This window comes from Malus domestica, chromosome 05 (assembly GCF_042453785.1).
Source record: "Malus domestica chromosome 05, GDT2T_hap1".
Taxonomy (NCBI): Eukaryota; Viridiplantae; Streptophyta; class Magnoliopsida; order Rosales; family Rosaceae; genus Malus; species Malus domestica.
The window spans coordinates 2,155,682-2,174,498 of record NC_091665.1 but is presented as its reverse complement, the minus strand read 5'-3'; the positions used below and the strand labels follow the sequence as shown (position 1 = coordinate 2,174,498).

The 18,817-nt window shown below is 34.6% G+C and overlaps 2 protein-coding genes across 2 annotated transcripts; one reads left to right on the top strand and one right to left on the bottom strand.

Annotated features, from left to right (window-relative positions):
• Window positions 1-1,530: 1,530 nt before the first annotated feature.
• On the bottom strand, window positions 1,531-3,901 carry LOC139195861 (uncharacterized). Its single transcript, XM_070821616.1, has 3 exons — window positions 3,014-3,901; window positions 2,847-2,922; window positions 1,531-2,763 (listed from the first exon to the last, which is right to left on the bottom strand). Exons 2-3 carry the CDS (start codon window positions 2,854-2,856, stop codon window positions 1,589-1,591), a joined length of 1,185 nt encoding a protein of 394 aa, XP_070677717.1. The 5' UTR covers window positions 2,857-2,922; window positions 3,014-3,901; the 3' UTR covers window positions 1,531-1,588.
• A 10,884-nt stretch (window positions 3,902-14,785) lies between these two features.
• Window positions 14,786-17,468, top strand: LOC103436631 (uncharacterized). Its single transcript, XM_008375073.4, has 3 exons — window positions 14,786-15,024; window positions 15,616-15,738; window positions 16,761-17,468. The coding sequence occupies exons 1-3, from the start codon at window positions 14,865-14,867 to the stop codon at window positions 17,201-17,203; spliced, it is 726 nt and encodes a 241-aa protein (XP_008373295.3). The 5' UTR covers window positions 14,786-14,864; the 3' UTR covers window positions 17,204-17,468.
• Window positions 17,469-18,817: the final 1,349 nt, after the last annotated feature.

Below are 18,817 nucleotides of genomic sequence, written 5' to 3'. Positions count from 1 at the left end.
TAACCCTATATGAATACAATAAACTAATTCGATCATCAATTTAAAACATTTACACAAGTGGATACCACAAGAGAAAAAGGCAATGCAAGAACCCACCAAAAAAAAAAAAGACTTCGCGCGACGTAGGTGCCACTGCGTCGCGCAAAACAGCTTTGTGTGACGAGTTGTACCAACGTGGCGCAAAGTCCTTTTTTTTTGTTTTTTTTACCATTTTGCTTATGAGTACAAAATAAATAAATGAAAATGTACTTAGTAAATACATATACCATTGATTTTGATGGGATACGCATTGTACAAAACTAGTTTCAACGATCCAGCTGTCGAACTTGTTTGTATATGCTTCGAGATCGCATACGCCAAAAATCGTAAAAAACAAACATTCATTGATAAAGTATGGGACAAAACTTTTCGACGGTTATGAATGAAAAATCACTATTTAACGGCTATTTTAACTCTGATTTTGATGATTTTTTACAGTTACACTCGTTAACCCTATACAATAAACTAATTCGATCAACAATTTAAAACATTTACACAAGTGGATACCACAAGAGAAAAAGGCAATGCAAGAACACCCAAAAAAAAAAAGAATTTGTGCAACGTAGGTGCCACTGCATCGCTCAAAACAGCTTTGTGTGACGTAGTTGTACCAATGTCGCGCAAAGTCCTTTTTTTTTTTTTGCTGTTTTGCTTATGAGTACAAAATAAATAAATGAAAATGTAGTAAATACATATACCATTGATTTTGATGGGATATGCATTGTACAAAACTAGTTTTAACAATCCAACTGTCGAACTTGTTTGTATATGTTTCGAGATCGCATACGCCAAAAATCGTAGAAAACAAACATTCAAAGATCAAGTACGGGACAAAACTTTTCGACGGTTATGAACGAAAAATCACTATTTAACAGTTATTTTAACTCTGATTTTGATGATTTTTTACAACTATACTCTTTGACCCTATATGAATAAAATGAACTAATTCAATCATCAATTTAAACATTTACACAAGTGGATACCACAAGAGAAAAAGGCAATGCAAGAACCCAAAAAAAAAAAAAAAAAAAAACTTTGCGCGACGTAGTTGTACCTACGTCACACAAGGTCTTTTTTTTTTTTTATACCCTTTTGCTTATGAGTACAAAATAAATAAATGAAAATGTACTTAGTAAATACATATATCATTGATTTTGATGGGAAACGCATTGTATGAAATTAGTTTCAACCAAGGTATTAAATATCGGTAATATCGGAAATATCGGTAATCCGAAAACACGGAAATATCGATGGAAATATCGGTAAAATATCGATATCGATAAAAATTACATGGAAACCACGGAAATTGTAAGAAAAACTTGGAAATTTTTATTGAAACTTTGTAGGATGTTTATTTAGTCAATTATCTATTAGTTTATCACAAAAAATTGGAAGGAAATGCATTGCATGATGGATTTAACATTATCAAGTTGATTATATAGCGATCTGACAAACATTATGAGTGTAGAAAATATGTAGTAATTAATGAAAGAAGTCTAAACACACCATAATCATTTATATATAATGAATTAGTACAATATTTTACACTTTAGTACCACATAGAGTTCCTATGAGGTTCAAATTTTTCACTATCTTCATCATCTCTATGTGTAGAATGAGTGTATTGTGAAGAGTAGTTATCAAATGATAAATCCCCAAAATAGTTTTGCATGTAATTGTTAACATGCCACCCATATGGATCCGAGATTGGTTGAGGTTGTCCATAAGAAAAATCATTTGAAGATTGAGTCTGGGATTGTTTCCATGAGTCGCTCGATTCCATCCCAACAGGAATGGGATATGAAGGGTAGAGATATGAAGGGTAGGGAAATGGTTGGTTATGAGTATAACCATAGTTACTACTTCCCAATCCAACAGAGTCTGAAGTTCTAGATAACGAGTCATCTTCTTGACTTGACAAAATCCCCTTACCTCTTTCTCTGCGAGTATAGTCCTTCCCTATGGCACCAATTCCTGGTCCTGCCTGCCTACTACCATGGTCATCATCCTGTGTTGCATGCGTGAAGTTTGCCTCACCAGTGAAGGGGCTCATATATCCGGGAGGTGGTGGTCCATAATAGTTTCCATATCCACCACCACTACCTCCAGCTCCACTACCTCCAGCTCCACTATGTCCTTCATCATTCCCACCTCCGGTGGTAGGTGAGTCTCCTGATCTTGTACTAGAGCTATCATTAGTATCAGCACGATGTTGTGGTTGTGTAGGATTGGAAGAAGGTGGAATTCCAGTGTTTCTTGGTCTTGGGAGGAAAAGTTCATCCAAAGAGTCAGCGCTGCTAGATCCCACCTCCTCCTCTAATACTCTTTCTACATTTATCCCTTCATTACGTGCTTCTTCAGCAACTCTGGGAGCTGGGTTGCCTTCATCATCATCTAAATGAAGAGGTCTAATCCATTGAAAAAGTTGGTTACCCTCCGTATCATCATCTTCACCAACAATATCAAACACATCTAGTGGGTCACCACGGTCGACATGATCTATTTCTGCTTCCTTATCTCGAATTTGAAGCTTCATGTTGTAGTAGCAATAAACTAATTTTTCCAACCTACTATGCGCCAACCTATTTCTTTGCTTTGTGTGTATCAGTGCAAATGTGCTCCAATTTCTTTCACAAGCAGATGAGGAAGCTGTTTGTGATAATACTTTGATTGCTAACTTTCTCACAGTTGGTGCATCGGTCCCATACATGATCCACCATTCAGCTACAATGAAAAACAATGTTGATAAGCCTAATAACTCGAACAAATTCTATTATAAACTTATAGTGAAATATGTTTACACTCACTAGGAGACATTGTTGTTCGAGCAGCAATTGATGTTGGTTCTCCAAAAGTTCTTCTTGCATCTTTAAACCATGTTAGCTGAATTCAATAAATCGTGTTAGTTTAATCCAACAAAGTAATTATTAATATTATAATTTAAGTAATTATTATAATTTAAGTAATTGTGTACCTCATTTCCAAATTGGCCAACTGCTGGTGATGCAGGGTCTAATTTAGAGTATACATTATGTACAGCACGTATAAGGGTACCATCATCTCCAACACCGGGTCTGTATTGGTATCGAGGATTCAAATAATATGTTGTTCAAAGAAACACATACTCTAATAAGAGAAATAAAACTTATGCAACTAAAGAAATGAATTGCAAATTATGACATAATTTATACCTGCTGCATGCAAATCGTGGTACAATGTTTTATACCATCGATCTTCAATTATCTTGATGACCCACCTTGCACCATGTTTTCTTTCCAATTCATCCTTCACTACACGCATCAACTCATATACTGCCCCCATAGTAGGATACACTTCTGTGTCAACGATCCGTAAAACTTTGTAAAGAGGTTCAAACAGTTGGCACACATGTTCTGATTGAGTCCAGAAAGCATGATCAAGCACTATACTTTCCACCATACGACCTGTATTTGAGCGGCTGAAATTGTGGTTGGCCCAATCGTCACTAGTGAATAGTTGCTTCAACCCTGCTTTCTTTTTCAGTAGGCTGTCTAATGCAATATAGTTGGTGGCGAATCGAGTGGTAGCTGGACGAATGATTTCTCCTTTGCAAAATTCACGCATCTTTGCCAACAACCAACCGTGATTGTAAATATAATTTGTGATCGTTCTAGCTCTTTTGACCACAGTAGCAACATTCTCTCTCTTCCCCATTGCCTCAAACATGAGATCAATACAATGTGCTGCACATGATGTCCAAAACACATTATGATGCTTCATTAACTTTTTTCCAGCTTTGACAAATGCAGAACCGTTGTCGGTCACGACTTGGACAACATTATGCTCTCCCACCTCCATGATTACATCCCTCAATAATTTGTAAATATACTTGTAGTTTTTTATATGGTCTGAAACATCAACAGACTTCAAAAAAATTGTCTTTCCCTTGGAGTATACCATGAAGTTTATGATAGACAATCTGGTCGGCCCAGTCCATCCGTCACACATGATTGTGCAACCATTAGTTTCCCACTTTGACCTCAACTTGTTAACATACTCGCCAATGTCTTTATACTCCATATCCAAACATTTGTTTCTTATCTCATAGGGAGTGGGAGGTTGTACTCCAACACCGGCCTGTTGACATCCCACTACCATATTTTTGAAATGATGTGATGATGCTTTCTCAGCAGGAACATTTTCATAGATATAGAACTTGCTAATTAGACGCCCCATTCCCTCCTTCACATTACCTCCTTTGAAATAACTCCAAACACTCTTTTGACGTGCGTTGGATGACTTATATAAACTTGGGGCTATTGGTGGTGTTGGTTGTGATTCTCTAAGACTGCCTCCCCGTCTCATTTGTGCACCACCACTTGTCCCGAAACCTTGTCCCCTATTAGGAATTTTATGAAGGTGTTCTCTTTCCCATGCTGACTGTTTGGAGGCACGTAATGCTTGTTTCAAACTGCATCGTTCTTCAGGTCCCATGTCATCATCACATTCGTCCTCATCGTCATCATCATCACTGTCAACCGCTTGGCCAATGACTTCTCCTCGTAGCCTAGCTCGAATATTTTCCATTCCATGTGTTATCTTTTCCTTCTGCTGTTTTTTATTTTTTAATAATGTGCTGATGAATGCCTTCACTTCTGGGGGGACATTATCGCATCGTTGGACATTTTTTGCTGAATCTAATCCACTAAGATGGTACTTAAGTCGTGTCACTCCGCCACTCTTCATTACCCGACCACAATATTTGCAAATTGTGCCATGTTTGTTTCCGTCTATTGGGTCTCCATGTTCCCAAGCTGGATCACGTTTAGTAACTCCACTTGACATCTTAAATGTACCTATATTTATTTTTCATGGAAATTAGACAATTATTTTTTGATAAAATAAGAGAACCTAAATAATAAAGTTATTCTACAGAAGAATTAAATACGAAGTAATGAAAATGAAAATGATTGTAAAAATTTAATGAATAATCCAATTTGATAATAATCCAATTTAATGAATAATCCAATTTAATGAAGAATAATCCAATTTGATAATAAAACCCAATATTAATGAATAATAATCCAATTTGATAATTAAAAAAACCTAATATTAATGAATAATATTCCAATTTGATAAAAAAATAATCCTAATATAAAACATGGTGATGAATAATAATCCAATTTGATAATAATCCAATTTAATGAAGAATAATCAAATTTGATAGTAAAACCTAATATTAATGAAGAATAATCCAATTTGATAATTAAAAAAAAACCTAATATTAATGAATAATAATCCAATTTGATAAAAAAAATAATCCTAATATAAAACATGGTGATGAATAATAATCCAATTTGATAATAATCCAATTTAATGAAGAATAATCAAATTTGATAATAAAACCTAATATTAATGAAGAATAATCCAATTTGATAATTAAAAAAATAATCCTAATATAAAACATGGTGATGAATAATAATCCAATTTGATAATAATCCAATTTAATGAATAATCCAATTTAATGAAGAATAATCAAATTCGATAATAAAACCTAATATTAATGAATAATAATCCAATTTGATAATAAAAAATAATCCTAATATAAAACATGGTGATGAATAATAATACAATTTGATAATAATCCAATTTAATGAATAATCCAATTTAATGAAGAATAATCAAATTTGATAATAAAACCTAATATTAATGAATAATAATTCAATTTGATAATAAAAAAAACCTATTATTAATGAATAATAATCCAATTTGATAATAAAACCTAATATTAATAAAATAATAAATAACATTAAACATATTAAAATTATCCTAGGGAATAATTATACAACATTACTTAATTACTTAACAAAATTAACATGTAATTGTTAACATTATTTAATTACTTAAAAAAATTAACATGCAAGTATTAATTACTTAAAAAAATTAACATACGAGTCCACACAAATTTATTTGTTGTTGTATAAATTACAATAATATAAATTTAAGTTTGTAAAATTACCTTAAATATGGAACCGTTTGTGTTCAAGCTTTGGAATGGATCTGGAATAGCTTTGAAAATGGCAAGGGAAATAAAATAATAAATAACATTAAACATATTAAAATTATCCTAGGGAATAATTATACAACATTACTTAATTACTTAAAAAAATTAACATGTAATTGTTAACATTACTTAATTACTTACAAAATTTAACATGCAAGTATTAATTACTTAAAAAAATTAACATACGAGTCCATACAAATTTATTTGTTGTTGTATAAATTACAATAATATAAATTTAAGTTTGTAAACTTACCTTAAATATGGAACCGTTTGTGTTCAAGCTTTGGAATGGATCTGGAATAGCTTTGAAAATGGTAAGGGAAATAAAATAATAAATAACATTAAACATATTAAAATTATCCTAGGGAATAATTATACAACATTACTTAATTACTTAAAAAAATTAACATGTAATTGTTAACATTACTTAATTACTTACAAAATTTAACATGCAAGTATTAATTACTTAAAAAAATTAACATACGAGTCCATACAAATTTATTTGTTGTTGTATAAATTACAATAATATAAATTTAAGTTTGTAAACTTACCTTAAATATGGAACCGTTTGTTTTCAAGCTTTGGAATGGATTTGGAATAGCTTTGAAAATGGTAAGGGAAGAAGAAGAAATGAAAATGCTGAATGCCTCTGATACTATCACTCCACCTCTGATAAGGCGTGTCGCGTGAAAGAATATAATAGACAATGATACACTGTTCTGCATGTGAAAGAATATCACGGACTCACGCACACGGACACGGTTTCATTATAAAAGCAGTATTATTTGATGTCCATCGTCTGAAACTGCAAAAAGTTATGGACATTTTGTAAAATCAGTCAGGCATCTCAGATGAGATGACCCAACCACATCAAAGGGCCACATAAATTTTTTGCAAGTATTGCTAGAATCTAAAACCAAAAAGTAAGAATATTATTGGTGTTACAGCTTTACAGGTTACGAATGCATTATATAATATTTATATGTCTATATACACAGGTCAACAGTCACCTCACACGACACCACACACACACACCGACATGACACCACACACGCACACATCCCACGCACACTCACCTCTCACACGCATACGGTATTCTCTCAGACTCTCTCGAACCTTCTCCATTCTCTCTTCTCTGAGTCCCTTCTTCCCCTTCTCCGTTCTCCCACGTCAATTTCCCCCGTCAAGAACAAACACAGATCTCCCAATCCCACCCACGTACGTCTCTCGATTCTTCTCCCCCACACACACACTCACGCACAAAGACCCAAGGTCTCTCGATCCTTCTCCCACTCCCACACACACGCACAGAGACCCACATCGTCGTCGCCGCCGTCGTCTTTCGTTCTAGCTCTCTGCGCCGATGGTCCAAGACCTACATACACACATGCACGACCTTCATCATCAGCATCGTCTTTCTCCCACTCCCACACACACGCACAGAGACCCACATCGGCAGATCGGCTTCTGCTTCTCCCTCGTCGCCGCCGTCGTCGTCTCTCTCCTTTCTCTCTGCACCGATGGTCCAAGACCCACATACACACATGCACACCCATCATCATCAGCATCGTCTTTCTCCCTCTCCTTCTCATCTCTGCAACTTGGCGAACTCCGGCGAGGCCGTGCGTGTCGACTCAATTTCTGAACACCTCCAATGATTTCAAGGCAAATTTCATATATACAAATGTTCATCTCGTCTCCTTTTTCATTTTCATACCTAGATCGGAGTCTAGGGTCATGTTTTACAGTCGGCCGGAGCTTCTACAGCTCCGGCGTTCTTCTCCGAGCGGTCAGCCACCGATATTATCGATAAATTCGGTAATATCGCGATATTATCGATAATATCGCGATATTATCACGAAAACTAGTTGGATATAGAAAAAAAAAATCGGAACTTCTCAAAACCGATAATATCGGCGATATTATCGGCATTTCGGACCATGGTTTCAACAAGCCAACCGTCAAACTTGTTTGTATATACTTCGAGATTGTATACACCAAAAATCGCAAAAAAACAGAAATTCAGAGATCAAGTAACGGAACAAAACTTTTTGACGATTATAAACGAAAAATCACGATTTAACGGTTATATTAATTCTGATTTTGATGATTTTTTACAGCTACACTCATTGACCCTATATGAATACAACGAACTGATTCGATCGTCAATTTAAAATATTTACACAAGTGGATACCACAAAATCTTATGTTATAGTTGATGAAAGTATTAATAAATTTCAAATGTTAGTGAATCTATCGTTTTGATGGGATACGCATTGTACCAAACTAGTTTGAACGATCCAACCGTCAAACTTTTTTGTATATGCTTCGAGATCGCATACGCCAAAATCGTAAAACGAGACAACTTTTCGACGGTTATAAACGAAAAATCACTATTTAACGGTTATTTTAACTCTGATTTTGATGATTTTTTATAGCTACACTCGTTAACCCTATATGATTACAATAAACTAATTCGATCATCAATTTAAAACATTTACACAAGTGGATACAACAAGAGAAAAAGACTATGCAAGAACCCAAAAAAAAAAGAGACTTGGCGCGATGTAGGTGCCAATGCGTCACTCAAAACAGCTTTGCGCGACATAGTTGTACCAACGTTGTGCAAAGTCCTTTTTTTTTTTACCGGTTTGCTTATGAGTACAAAATAAATAAATGAAAATGTACTTAGTAAATACATATACCATTGATTTTGATGGGATACGCATTATACAAAACTAGTTTTAACGATCCAGCTGTCAAACTTGTTTGTATATGCTTAGAGATCGCATACGCCAAAAATTGTAAAAAAAAACATTCAAAGATTAAGTACGGGACAAAACTTTTCGACGGTTATGAACGAAAAATCACGATTTAACGGTTATTTGAACTCTGATTTTGATAATTTTTTACAACTACGCTCTTTGACCCTATATGAATAAAATGAACTAATTCGATCATCAATTTAAAACATTTACACAAGTAGATACCACAAGAGAAAAAGGCAATGCAAGAACCCAAAAAAAGAAAAAGAAAAAGACTTTGCGCGACGCAAGTGCACGTACGTCGCGCAAAGTTGGCGAAAAACCGGTACATCATTTTTTGTTTGGCGCCAAGATCTTGCGCGACGCAAAAAACAATGCCAGTCTTCGTCGCGCAAAGGCCTTTGCGCGACGTTTTGTGTTTGCATCGCGCAAACGTACTTTGAGAGACAAAATTTGCTCTCTCGCGCAAACATGTTTTTCTACAAGTGATTTGAAGCGAATGGAAGAGAGTTCACCGAAACATCCAATGCTTTCTTCATTGCTGAGGCCACAGACTTCGATTTCTCAAATAGTACCATCTGGAGGTAGTAACTATCCTCCAACGCAAACATTGGATATCCCATATAAATCACTCCTCTCTCTCCATTTTTTCCCCTGCAAAAATTTAAAAACAGTAAAACACATATATTGATAAATTAGTTATGTTTGCTCCCTAAATCCGCCATGGGCCTTGCGGGCATGCCAGAGATTTGCTCACATACGAGATTGGTGGGGTGCGGGCGTGCCACTACTAGATGCCGCTAGTAGACGGTATTTGAATGATTGAGGTTGCGCCTTTTGACTTCAAATCAAGAGATTGTGCCATTTGAGTGGGAGTTGCTCAAATTAAGGTTCTTTGTTTGCCTTAAAAATAAGGACTTTACTTATATGGAGAGATAGAACAATATGTAAATAACAAGGTTGCTTGGAAATATAAATGACAGAGGAAATTGACTAAAATTGCAGATTGCTTGTAATTTATATGACTGGAAATGAGTACATAAAAGCTATAAATGAGATCGATACCGCAAGTGAGCAGCAGAGCTAATAAACTAGATAAAAGAAGGCTTTTGGCAAATCTGGTTTGAGCAGAGTTTGTGCCTCTGTTTGTTTGTTTGAGTGTCCCTACTCCTTGTGTTTGGGCTCCTTTAAATAGAGATTTGGAGGAAACCCTCCTGCTGAAGGCACTGCATCTGCCCGAAAGAAACTTGGGCAGTTTGTATTTCACTTGCCAACTTGCATGGAGAAATAATATTAAAAGGGGAACTTGCATTTCCACCACATGCTTTCATCACATGTTTTCCCACTTGTAATAAACTAACATTAAAAATAAGCAAGTTGGCTAGTTGGCTTCTTTCATCACACATTCTTGCCCGAAAGCATGCATGGTGTCTTTCTACCCACTTGCATGAAAAAGCATGCACTTATCTTGATTAAACAATTCTCTTGGCAAACCTCCACCACCCAAACAAATGGGAGAAACAATATTATAATGTCAAATCCCTCCACTTGCATCTAAATATCTTTCTAAGTTAGCTTTCTTTCATATTAATCCTCCAAATGCCATGTTTTACCCAAATTGCCCAAATAAGTAAAAATATGTATATTTTGAGTGCAAACAAGTTATATAAACAATAAAATCAACGTACAAGCAAAATTATAATAGAACATACAAAATCAACATCCTTAATGCGTCCAAGTTGACATCCGGCTCAATGTATCTGAATTTGCCAAACGGATCGAACACCTTCTTCTTTTTATATACGATGAATATACATCTTTTAAAAAGTGGTTCAAGTCTATCATAGTATTTCAGAAGCAAAGCAAGTACATTATTTAGGGATAGTACTTTAACACCATTTTCCGTAACAAGTTGAACTGTGAGACAAATAGATAAAAGATTAGACCACATATTAAATATGATGTGAGATAATGAACAAAATAGCATTCAAGTAGCACTCACCCATTATGTACCCTCCGGTAGCAGGATCCATCAAGGATGCAATTAAGTGTCCAAATTCTGCTATCGCTGATGCCGTCTTCTCATTGATACTGAGGACTTGTTTAATTGAAATCTCAAGATACTCACATATATGGATAGACCTCCAACTTTCTCCTCGGATACTCATTGTCATTCTTTGAGTAAGAAAGATACCATATTCGTCTCAATTGATTCTCTACATCAAGAATCAAGTAACCTAATGTTGTACTATGAGTCAATTTATAAATATAACTGATTCCTTTATTTATTACTTGCTTAAGATGACTTTCGCCTTTCTTGAAAGTAGTATTTTTCATCTCATACACTCCCATTGTCAAGTCTCGCATGTTTCCAACCCTAGCGACAACAATGTTTCCATTCAAAACATGGACTTTGTTCACATTATCATGGACTGAAAACAACAAAAAAATACAAATGAATACACAATGTTGACAGATTGTATATAACAATATTATCACAAAATATGTCATGGATAAGAAACCCTAATTCAAAATCCAAAACCTCGGAGTTGTGTGATTAACTCTGTTCGAGTTCAGCATATATAAACATAGACTGAGCCTGGCTAGATTCATGCAAGCAACTTTGTAATTTTCAATTACATACATACAATAACTGACTAAACAATAATTGTCACCATTAACTTAAGATTGAAACAAAGAAAGTTAGCAGCACTTTGTTTAATTTCAAACGACTTGACTTACGGATTGATAATGAATGATTAGGTAAATTGGATAAAGCAAAACACATATTGAAAATTTTACCTACTTTACAGACGAGATCAACTTTTTTGGTTCTCCTTGAATCTGATCTCCACTTTCGAGCTTTATCACAGTAATAGTCGATTCTTTGTATTCTCCTTTAAAAGAACATTAAGACAAAGGATAAGCCAGAAGAACATATTATTAAGGTAGACAAACCAACTGATCATATAGTAGCATAAGTCATTCATTTCACAAATTTAATTAAAGGACCGTTAGCTCATACACCAGCACGTTCAACTTGCAACTCTTGCTTATATAGCACCGAAGCAGAAGCAAGATGGGAATTCGAGAACGTGGTTGTGTTCAGAGGGGGGGGGGGTGTTATTGTGAATGAATTTCCTATCTAACAAACTTTACTTTAAAACGCATATTTTTAGTATATATAAAATAAAATCCTCAATGCATATTGGGTAGAAATTGTAGAAGGAGGTATCTACAAAATCTCATGAAATAATGATCACACCCTGAAAATTGACATTCGGAATTGTAAGCAATAGAAAAATAGGATACACAAGGAAATTATGCATGTACAATATAGTCACACTATGAAACCAATTACACAAATTCTCAGCCAACGAATTGCATCGCAATGTCAATAGGTAGCCTACGTAAACTAGACATACTGAGCAACTAAATATTCTACATCTCATTCAAATACCGTAAGCATAAACAGCAACAAAGTTATCAATCATTTATCTACAAGAAGAAACTTAATTCAACAATTTAAAAATAGTTTAATAGGTACAAGGAGCATCTCAAGACCCAACATTTAATAGGAACAGCTGAAATTTTATTGCTACACTCATATACGTTATATACGATATATATGATATAGTCATCAACTAAAACGCGAATTGCGTAATGTCAACGGGAAGTTAGGCCATACCTACTCACTATACGCTAAGTAAGCAACATTAAAGTAATTTACTTTAGGGTGCTTTAGATTTTGACCCTTACAACTTATTATTTATAGATTAAAACTCATATATCTTTAAAGATTCAGTTTAAGCCCAAATTTAAAATTTGTAAACATATGGGAACACTATTGACCTATTAATACAACTTATTTACACTCATGCCACTCATACTTTATGGTCTCTTTTTCAAATCCCTAAATTTATGCCAAATGAAAAGTAGTAGAAAAAGTGAAATAATATGTAAAAAGTGTTTGCATTAACCGTATCAATGTCAAACTAGAAAAGTAGTTTTTTTTTTCTGGGTGATATATTCTGTAGCAATTTATCCATATTAATTGGTAGGTAAATAAGTTTGTTCCAATTATTTAAAAAAAAATGCTACACCTATGTTATATATTTTGAATCAAATAACATTCCTCTAACTTGTAGGTAAATTATTTTCTATGTATTGTTATATATGTTAGACACATTTTGTTGTTGTATAAACATGAGTGGAACATAATATTGTTGATTTTATACATCAAACTGCATTTTTTTTGTTATAGGTAAATTATTTTCCATGTACAAGTACTTATGTTAGGCACGTTTTGTTGTTGGTACATACAATATTTTGTATCATTGCAAAGAAAGATATTACATTACACCCATGGTATCATTGTTGTAGGTAAATTATTGGAAATTAATTTGTAGTTAGGTAATGAACATTTTTCATCATTGGAAATGAACATTTCAAATAGTAGGTTGGTAAATTAATTTGTTCTAATTACATAAAAAAAATTACACTACACCTAGTTATATTTAATTTTTCCAATTATTAAAAAAATTATACTACACCCAACCAAATAACATTTCTCTAACTTGTAGGTAAATTATTTTCCATGTATTGTTAGATATGTTAGGCACGTTTTATTGTTGTATAAACATGGGTGTAACATAGTATTTTTAATACTATGTATCGAACTACATTTCTTCTTAATATAGGTAAATTATTCTCCATGTATTAGTACATATGTTAGGCACGTTTTGTTGGTGGTATAAACATTATTTTGCATCATTGTAAAAAAGAGATATTATATTACACCCATGGTATAATTGTTGTAGGTAAATTAATGTGCATGTAGATAATGAAATACAATGTTCTAATATATTAATAAAAATTTGATAAATTCAAAAGTATTCAAGAGTAGGGTGAAAAAAACTTAATCGAATAGTTTTATGAAAATTCAAAGCCTTTCTAAAAAATTAATATGCAATAAATTTTTAACATTAATGTCTTTTTTTTTCTTGTTGCAAAATTATTTACTCTCTCCTTACAATTAATTTTAATTGTCTACATCAAATATGTAATAGGGGTATTTTAGGCATGTGAAAAATGTAAAATGTGTGAAGTAATATGAAATTAATGAATTTGCTTATGTGGATCCTAGTCATTGGGTTTTTTTTTAGTAAAAAGGTTATGTAGGGTTTTATATGAAGAAAATTGAGTTTGAAGGACTAAAGTCATATTATCGATCACATTCGAATGCTACAATGCAGACGACATCAACTTCTGAATCATTTTTGTATGTTTCTACAAACAATTCAGTTCAGTTCAATTCAATTATGTGCAAATTTAAGATTGCAAAAATGGATATATATTACCGTTAACGGCCACATTTTGTCCGCTATTCTGCCCCTGGACGGATTTCGCTTGGGCTTCTGCTTCTCCTTGGATTGCGCGGCGGAACATGGCAACGGATTCCTGGACGCGGCCGATCACGGGAGCGGATCTGTATGCGCGGCGGATCATGGCTTTCTGCGAGTAAGAGAAACCTTTGCTATTGCTCTTTTTCTGACAGGGAGAGAGAGGAGCACGCCAGAGAAAAAGTATTATGAGGGTGTGTTCTTTCCCTTACGCAATACTTGTTCCTAAAGAATAGGAATTATTATCAACTACGTAATGCAAATCCTAAAACCAAAATAGTCTAACCCTAGTGGCTAGGAAAATCCTGTTAACTTTAACAATCCATCAGTCAATATCCGAAAATGAGCAATACCAAAGAGAAATTTTTTATTGTAACGGGAACACGATACCACGTGTTTTTATGTAAGTAATAGGAAATTTTATTTTTAAGTTAATAACTTTTTAACACACATATCTCACTATTTATATAATGACACATATTTTTTGATACACATATCCCACAATTTATATAATGATACATAATATACCACCGATGGTCACATTGAAAAATCTCTCCGATACAAAAAAATCTCTCCAATACAAGTTTTCTGGGTCTCTATCACTCGCAGAGAGCCATGATCCACCGCACTTTCAGATCCGCTCCCGTGATCGGCCGAGTACAGAAATGCGTTGCCATGTTCCACCGTGCAATCGGCGGACAAGCAGAAGCCCACGCGAAAGCCAAGTCAGAATCGGTCCAGGAGCAGAAGAGAGGGACTCGTAATCGTCGTATTCGTAAGTTTTTGTTTTCTTTTAGGGTTTATTATGCACTTAATTGGCTTCTTTTAGAGAGTTCATGTAAATAAATTGTAAAGTGCTACATTTATTTATTTAGGGGTGGTTAATTCAGTATAATTTTCAAATTACTTTTTCGTTTGCTGCTAAACGAACAATGTTTAAATTTGTTTTTGGCTGAAGCTTGTATTTCATGCCAATCTAGCTCTACATCTGTCATATATATCCATTTTTGCAATCTTAGATTAGCATATAATTAAATTGAACTAAACTGAATTGAACAAATTGAATTGTTGTAGAAACATAAAAAATGATTCAGAAGTTGATGTCATTTGTATTTGCAAGCATTCGAATGAGATTGATAATAAAGTAAATTACTTTAATGTTGTATGATACTTTAGTAGGTATGGTCTAGACATTACGTAATTCGTGTTTTAGTTGATTACTATATTATCATTTATAACATGTAAGAGTAGCAATAAAATTGCAGATGTTCCTATTACACGAGCCTTGAGATGCTCCTCGGTCATTCCCCCTCCCCCTTCTTTTATTTATATTTGACTCTAAGATGGAATTGCAAAATTCAAACAGATCACAAGGCAATAGAACCAAAAATTCGTGGAGATGTAACCAAAAAACCAGAGAGTCGTGGTGAAGTGATTCGTATGGGACGTGCCAGTCTTGTGGATGATCCTGTTTGCGGTGTGGCCCAAGGTATGCTTTTCATTTTACCCTTTGCCTTTACTTTCAGCGCCTGTGCATGGCTTCTATTTGGTTAGCAGTTTAATTGAGCCTGTAGTTTGGTAAATAAAATATCCATCTGCGTACTATCCTTGAAGTTCAATTCGGTTGCTACCAGATAAAATGTACCCCCACCCTAGAGTATGTATTTCAGTTGTAACTCTATGGGGTTTGTTGTCGGAACAGAGATTAAACTATTATTAAATGATTGATAACTTTGTTATAAAATCCTCTCCCCCTCCCCCAACAACAACCCTAGAGTATGTATTTCAGTTGTAAACATATGGGTATTATGTCGTTACAGAGATTAAACTATTATTAAATTGTTGAATTCAGTTTTATTTCTTGTAGATATTTGTTGTTGGCTGAGTATGTCTAGTCTACATAGGCTACCCGTTAACATTGCGATGACATTGAGTTGGCTGAGAGTTTGTGTACTTGGTTCAATAGTGTGACTATTTTTGTTGCTTATGAATGTCAATTTCCGAGTGTGATAATTATTTCATGAGATTTTGTAGATACCTCCGTCTACAATTTCTACCCCATATATATTGAGTTTTTTTCTGTCAGCAAAATCTCCATTTCGTCTTTGCTTTTTGTTACCATGCAAGATTTTATTTTCTCAGCAAACTTTCTGCTTGTGGTACTTTTTTAAAATTGAAAATATGCGCTTTAAAGTTTCATAGCGGAAATTCATTGTTTGTAATTTTCTTTCTTAGTTTTGGTAGACCGTCTTTACAGTTGTGTTGCCGCTAAACAGTTTTTTAGTGGAATATATTAAGCAGGTGGCATGGCTTTGCTAAGCTTACTTATTTAAGCTTGAGAAAGCAAACGGTCCTTTAAATTAAATTTGTGAAATGAATGACTTATGTTACTCTACGATCAGCTGGTGTGTGTACCTTAATATCATGTTGTTCTGCCTTATCTTGTGTGTTGGGAATATGGGCCTTGATGTGATTTTTATTCTTTTTGTTTTTGGTTGTTAATAATGGCAGGAAAGAAGGACTTCGAAGCAGAATTAGCAGCAGCAAAACTTAAATATGGTCCTTGTGGAGTTTGCGGAAAGGAGAAAGACCACAGGCTTGCTGATTGCCCTTACAAAAAACATATCCCAAACCCTCTGGAGGTAACTGTTCTTGATGGTAGGTATGGAATAGTTTGTAAGTGTTGTGGTCAACCTGGTGGGCACCCTGGTCGCCGGGGCTGGACTGGACGTGCTATTCTCAAGTTTTGTAGCCATTGTATAGTATGGGGTGAGCACTGGACTGCAGATTGCCCGTGTGTTGAGCCCGATGAAGTTGAGAAATGGAGAAAGGACATTAAAGAGGTTGAATGTTATTGTTTGAGAGAGGAACCCGAGAAAGAAGAATTTCTGGACTTAGAACCATATTTTAGGGCCGTGCAAAGGAAGGATGAGGAAAATGAATATGATGCTTGAGGAAAGGAATGAGGGACGTGGAGCCTGGGGAACTTGAGGAATCATAAACCGATGCTGCCGCTGCTATTGAAATTTGGAGGGCGCGAAGCTTTCCTTTTTCAGGCTTTTAATTATTATGACTTAAATTAACGTTGAACGCATGTTAGTGTCGTGTTAAATTACTGGTCTTGTTTGAAGTGCCATTACTTATCTGTTAAGTATGAATGATATATGGGAGTCCATTTTACTATCTAAGAGGTTGGTTGGTTGTGGGAGAGCCCCAAAAGATACTGATATCGTTTTACCCTCTCCAAACCTCTTAAGGGGTGTATGTTTTCCTTCACCAAATTTCACTGGAATGGACTAAGGGTTTGTCCAAAGTCCTGTGTTTGTACCCCGTAAGGTCTAGATTTAATGGGACTAACTCTCAGTCGCCTCGACTAAAACTGAAGGGATATGTATACTAAGACTGAACAAGAAGAGGAGGAGAGAAAATGGGGGGAATCATCAACGTCGTCAACGGGTCAGGATGCGCTTGCTCACTTCGCTTTAGCTTAACCCGATTTTTCTTTTTTGTTTTTGTATGTGTTAAATTTCCAGATCATTGATCTCTATGCTGGGTTCGTCCTATCCACATCTCTCATCCAGGTAACTCTATCATCCCAATTTTAGTTTGGGTGTCTAGAAAATTCCGAAAATTATCATTTTGTAGAGATCGCGATGCCCCATTTTGATGCAATCTCGAGGAAATGAGTTTTGTTTGTATTGATCTGAAACTAGTTAAGTTCAAAGTGAAATGACGCAAGCTATATCAAATGAGAAAAATGACTCTCACCAGTGACTTAAAAATTGATTTAGTTATCCAAATGTTATCATACAAAAAGCAAATGCCAGTCCAATAAGTGAAAATGTGCAACATAATTATATATTCGCCAAAGTAATGATTAATCACGTGATTTAGGATATGTATGGGCTGGAAATTCATCATCACACCGAGTGTGAACTTGTTAATGCATGATGATGGGACGGTGAAAATCAACTTTACAGGACATTTTGCCCTCCTTGGCCCACAAATTCCTTGAATCCAAGAATCAGCCAACTCCTCAGCATATATCCTTGCATAGAGGAAAGACTCTGGGTTACCCCTGACTTCTAGCAATGTATATCATTTCTTACAGAGAAAGATTCCAAAGCCTTTCAGTGTTTGTTCATCAATGAATTTCTAAATTCATCTAAACGGACAACAAACAAAATCAGGTGGTTTAATGAGTACTTAGCTTAACATTAAGCATTCGTATGTTCACAAATATCAAACATGAGCTTAATTTCAACACAAATGCATAATTTCAAATTGAGATATACTTCCCCACATCTCCCAGTGTATATGATGAATATAAGAATTTTAGACTATTAAACAAAAATGCAATGTTGGTTGATTGTGTGAGTTACGAGAAGACTTAAATACTAAAAACGGAAAAGAAAAAGGAAACAAAAGATCAAACCAAAATCAATAATAAGATTTATATTCTGGTTGAACATGGGTCTCTATATAAGCATATTTGATGATTTGAAAGTCAAAGCAAAAACCTTTGGCTTTCTATGCCATATTAGATACCTCTACGTCTTTTGCTCATT